The sequence below is a fragment of the Cannabis sativa genome, chromosome 3 (genome assembly GCF_029168945.1).
Source record: "Cannabis sativa cultivar Pink pepper isolate KNU-18-1 chromosome 3, ASM2916894v1, whole genome shotgun sequence".
NCBI classification, from domain to species: domain Eukaryota; kingdom Viridiplantae; phylum Streptophyta; class Magnoliopsida; order Rosales; family Cannabaceae; genus Cannabis; species Cannabis sativa.
In genome coordinates this window covers 11,422,922-11,428,438 of record NC_083603.1, presented here as the reverse complement: position 1 = coordinate 11,428,438, position 5,517 = coordinate 11,422,922, and the positions used below count along the sequence as shown (strand labels likewise).

Sequence of the window (5,517 nt, the reverse complement as noted above, 5' to 3'; positions counted from 1 at the left end):
TTAGACATGAGTAAGGCCTATGATCGAGTTGAATGGTCTTTCCTGGAAGTGTTGCTTTTAAAGATGGGGTTTCATCCAAGATGTGTACAGTTGATTATGGCTTTGGTGGTTTCTGTTAGATACTGGATCATTTCGGGTGGTCAACAGCTGGGCCCTATTATTCCATCTCGGGGAATTCGTCAAGGTGATCCTTTATCCCCTTATCTTTTCATTATTTGTGCTGAGGGTCTCTCTTCTCTCATTCGAAATTATGAAGATAAAGGGTGGATCAAAGGCTGTCAAGTTGCTCGTGGAGCCCCCAATATCACTCATATGTTCTTTGCTGATGATAGTTATCTTTATTGTCGGGCGCTTGAAAGTGAAGCTCAAAGGATCATGACTCTTCTTCAGAGTTACGAACTTGCTTCTGGTCAGAAAGTTAATCGTCAAAAGTCGTCCATCTTCTTCAGCAAGAATACAAGCTTGGCTACGCGGGACAGTATTTGTTCTATCATGGGGATGCCTGAAGCCGGGGATGATGGCTTTTATCTGGGGTTGCCTAACATTATGAAACACAATAAAAATGCGGTGTTGGGTTTCCTTAAAGATAAGATGAGGAAAAGAGTTGAAAGTTGGGATAGCAAGTTTTTGTCTCGAGCAGGAAAAGAAGTGCTTATCAAATCGGTTGCCCAATCTCTTCCAAATTATGCTATGAGTGTGTTTTTAATTCCAAAAGGCATCTGTGAAGATTTAGAACAACTGATGTGTAAGTTTTGGTGGAGAGCTTCATCGAAGAATAAATCGGGTATACATTGGATGAAGTGGGACCGAATGTGTGAAGCAAAGGATCAGGGAGGCATGGGTTTTCGTCATCTTCATGATTTCAATATAGCTCTGCTTGGCAAACAAGCGTGGAGACTGCATACAATGACGAATTCTCTTGTTGGTAAGCTTTTTAAAGCTAAATACTATCCCCGTGGTTCTTTTATTAGTGCTGAATTGGGCCATAATCCTAGCTATGTTTGGAGGAGCATTCTTGAAGCTAAGGATTTGATTATAAAGGGTGGAAGTTTACTTGTGGGTTCTGGGGAGAATATTTCTATTACTAGGGATCCTTGGCTTCCAGATATTGATAACCCTTTCATCACTTCTTCTCATCCTAGTATTTGTGACAAACAAGTGAAGTGCTTAATGACTATGGATGGAAAAAATTGGGATACTGAAATTGTTTCTGACTTGTTCAATGATAGGGACAAGGATTTAATACTTTCTATTCCTATTTCTTCTTCCAATTCGATGGACGCTTGGTATTGGAATAAAGAGACTTCAGGTGCTTTTACAGTAAAATCAGCATACAATCTGATTCAACATTTGAAGCCTCCTCTTGTTCCCATGACTACTTCGGCCTTTTGGACTGATTTTTGGAAATTAAAGGTGCCCCCAAAGGTGAAGGAAATGGTTTGGAGAGCTATATCCAATTGTCTTCCTACTAGGGTGCAACTCATTCAACGACATGTACCCATTGTATCCCTTTGCCCCAAGTGTGAGCGTATGCCGGAATCAACAGCCCATTGCATTGTTGGTTGTTCGTTTGCGGCTGCTTGCTGGAGGTATGCTGCTCTTTACAATGGCAGCATCGGTGATAGGACTTTTGGGGACTGGTTTCAGCAACAATTTCACCAATGGAATGACAATGATAAACGGTTGGGTGCCATGCTATGTTGGGCAATTTGGCAAGAAAGAAACAACAAGGTATGGAATGGCAAGTCTGGTTCGGTCAAGAATGTTGTGGCGTTAGCAAAAAATGATCTTGAACAATGGTTTTGTGCTCAAGGAAAAACTTTTTCACCCTTCTCTTCATCGATTGAAATTGGAGAAGGAGATGAGCACTGGTGTGCCCCTCATGTTGGTTATTTCAAGATTAATGTGGATGCTGCTACATTTGAAGAGAAGAACCGATTTGGCTTTGGGTGGGTACTTCGAGATACTACCGGTTGTTTCATCCATGCTAGAACCGGCTCTTGGCAAGGAAGGGTTGATCCTGGTTATGCTGAGGCGTTAGGAGTAAAAGAAGCTCTAAGCTGGATAAAGAATTCAAATATCTCCAACGTCACATTGGAGATGGATAGTCTTGTTACTGTCCAAGCTCTCAGGAGTTCCATAACTATGGTTTCTCCGTTTGGTAGTTGTATTGAGGAGTGCAAATCTCTTCTTTCCAACTTGAATAATGTTAATTTTCGCTTTGTTAAACGATCTGCTAATCGTGTTGCTCATGCTTTTGCTCGAGTTTCATGGTTACATGCTGATTGTAGTTATTCGGTTTCCTCCATTCCGAGTAACATCTTTGATGTAATTGAACAAGAAATGCATTAATAAAATCATCATCTTTAATTCAAAAAAAAAATTAAAATAATATAATATATATTTGTTTTTTAAGGTTAAAGGAATCGTTATTAATGCATATATAAATATAGATTGGGCTTAGAATTTAGATATATCCAAACATGGATTTCATTTCTTTCTATCTTAATTTTGTCTTTACTAGTTTCTTTTTTTTTTTTTACACTAATTTATATTGTGAAATAGAAGGGACACCCCCACATGGATGAAAATTGGAAACCATATAATAATATTAATAAGTAAGCCTTCATCTTTTGTCTCCTTCAATCTCCAAGTTTTCTTAGAGAAAGAAAATCAAAACACATTCTCTTCCCAAACAGAAAATTCCTCTGTTTTCTATTCCTATTTTTATATTTAATTATTTTTCATTGAGATGAGGAACATAGCAACTTGTTACAACGAACATGCCACTAAGGTATCAGATTCATATTGTTCAGGTTCATCAAACTTGTCTTATCTCAATCCAAAATTAAACCATTCTTCAATCCCAAACCAAGTTACATGTATATACAAAGCCAACCTCTCTAACCAAACACAGGTTTTGATTACTCTAACCTGGTTTAGCAACCTCGCACCAGGGATAAGAGTAACCCAGGAATTGAAACACTCCGAGTTTAAGCGACTATGGAAGAAGAAAGGTACCGAAACGTTTCGATCCAGTGGTTTCAAGATTGAAGTTTTTTGGGATATTTGTGAAGCTAAATATGGAATAGGACCAGAGCCCGTTAATGGGTTTTACGTCGTCGTTTTGGTTGAGAAAGAAATGGTCTTAATCCTCGGTGACAAACAAGCCAATATTGATGAAATAGACAGAGTTTCAAAGAGAAAATCTTTATTGGTTTCTAGGAGTGAGAAGTTTTCTGGTCATTACTGTGTTTATTCAACAAAAGCTCAATTTTCTGATAATGGAATGATTCATGAGATTGTAGTAAAGTGTGGTAAAGAAAAAGATGGTCGTAATGATCATGATGATCATTCTTGTGAAGAAGAAGAAGAAGAAGTAAAGAGAAAAGGGTCTAAAGGGTCTAAAGTTTTTAGCCCTGTTTTATCTGTTTGTATAGATAGAAAAACCATTTTCCAGGAAAGGAAATTGAGGTGGAATTTTCGTGGGAATCATGCAATATTCTTGGATGGTTTAGTGGTGGATTTGATGTGGGATGTTCATGACTGGTTTTTCAATACGACATCGGGTTGTGCCGTTTTCATGTTCAGGACAAGAAGTGGTTTCCATACCAGGCTGTGGTTGGAAGATACCATTTTGGACCAGAAGAAGGATCAAGAAGAAACAGCTCAGTTTTCACTCCTCATTTGTGCATGTAAGAATTCTCACTAATGCAATTTTTATTTATTTATTTATTTATCTAAAATTACTTATCTTTAATTGCTAAACCAAAAAAGAAAAGAAGAAGAAAAAAAAAAGACAGGTATATTGACATTATAGTTCTCAATTTTATTTCAATGTTTTCCTTTTTTACTCCAAACTTTTTACATGTAAATTAATTTATATCTCCAAACTTTTGGGATAGTATATTCAATGGACTTTTGTTTTTCCTTTCTTTTGGGTCTATTTTTCTCTTGGTACTTTTGGTAATTAAAGAGAAAGTTTGTGTTGTTTCTTTTTTTGCTTTATATATATATATATATGATTTATATATATGAGACGTATATATGAGACACAAGGAAGAAGATACTTGATAACATAGATGGTCAATTATTCACTTACTCGGTTGGATTTTGGGGTAGCACTAGCATGAGCTCCATTTTGAATCATTTTCATTTTCAACACTAGGATTTTGACTTACTCTACTATAACCTTAAGACCAATACTACATATTTTAACAAATTATGAATTAGTATTTTTAGAGATGTGACAATATATTTATTAAAAAATAATTTAAAAAGGTAAAACATTAATTAATAAAATAAAAAATTATAGTACGGGATATCATTCAAGATAAATTTTCATGATGGAGCATTTTCCTAACCTTATTTAGAGCCTCACTCTTTATAGGGCAACCAAGGCACTAACATGAATAGCATTCAGATATTCTAAGACCTAAAAGAAAGTACTAAAGAGCAACAAATGTGCCAATTAGATTCTTGTGTTAATGAGTTGATATTTTGTTGCAAGGGGAGTAAGTAACCAAAGCTTTCATAATAACCTCTTCTTGGAGCTATTGCTGAAATATGAGATTATATAATTTTGGGTTTTCTTTCTTTCAGATAATTACAAATAAGATTTTTTGTTTTGTCAATGAAACTGGTTATTAGTTAAGGAAATATGATTATCACTATTTTAACCAAGATATGATCCATAGGATATGATAATGAAAAAGCAGTTTGTTGTTTAGGTGGCAAAATGGGGAAATGTTAGGTGAAGAGGCTTTAAATTAAAACGATAGAAAGATTAAAAGAAAGGGCCACACACACGACTACGACAAGTTGGTTGTCACGGATAATTTTACTGCACGTGGTTAAGCCCATGCCACGCATGTGACAATTAATCAGAGTCACTTTCTCTCATTCATCACTATCTATCACTACAATAACCAATTCCATTATTCCAATTATGCAACTCACCAAAACGACTTGTCGTACAATCACTCTCATTTCATCTTAAAACCAATACAAATCACAATATTGATTTCTTTTTTTGAAAGGGACAATATTGAATGTAGTTATTATTTCATAAATATATAAAAATGATTAAATTTTTTACATTTTTATTATTTTTTTTTTACAAAAATACAGTTGTTTTTGAAAAAAATATTATTTTAACGTTACAAGGAAGTAACATGATATATTTTTATAACTATATAAATATTATTTTTCCGTTATTTCAAATGACATAGCTAGGAAAGTAACATTTTTTATTGAAAAAATAAAATAAGTGAAAACTTTTAAACAAAAATCTAAAAAATTTAAATAAAAAAGAGAGGTTCCTAAAAATATAAAATAAATCTGTAAAATTGTAAAAAAAAAAAAAATAATTAAGTGTATTATGTAAATTTTCTCATTTTAACATTTATATATTATACAGTCAATAAGAGGAAATTACACTTATTATGGGATTTTAAAAGTTCTTATGATAAATATGGCATATTTAAGTTTGACCAATTTATATGGTATTTTTTTTGT

The 5,517-nt window shown here is 34.2% G+C and overlaps 1 protein-coding gene across 1 annotated transcript; it reads left to right on the top strand.

The window, feature by feature from the left end:
* Nucleotides 1–2,479: 2,479 nt before the first annotated feature.
* On the top strand, nt 2,480–4,994 carry LOC115710230 (uncharacterized). The gene is made up of 2 exons (XM_030638578.2): nt 2,480–3,695; nt 4,731–4,994. The coding sequence occupies exons 1-2, from the start codon at nt 2,753–2,755 to the stop codon at nt 4,751–4,753; spliced, it is 966 nt and encodes a 321-aa protein (XP_030494438.2). The 5' UTR covers nt 2,480–2,752; the 3' UTR covers nt 4,754–4,994.
* Nucleotides 4,995–5,517: the final 523 nt, after the last annotated feature.

Coding starts and splice junctions, on each gene's coding strand:
- LOC115710230 (XM_030638578.2), top strand. CDS start 2,753: ATGAGGAACATAGCAACTTGTTACAACGAACATGCCACTAAGGTATCA. Junction 3,696..4,730: donor TTCACTCCTCATTTGTGCAT/GTAAGAATTCTC, acceptor TTTGTTGTTTAG/GTGGCAAAATGGGGAAATGT.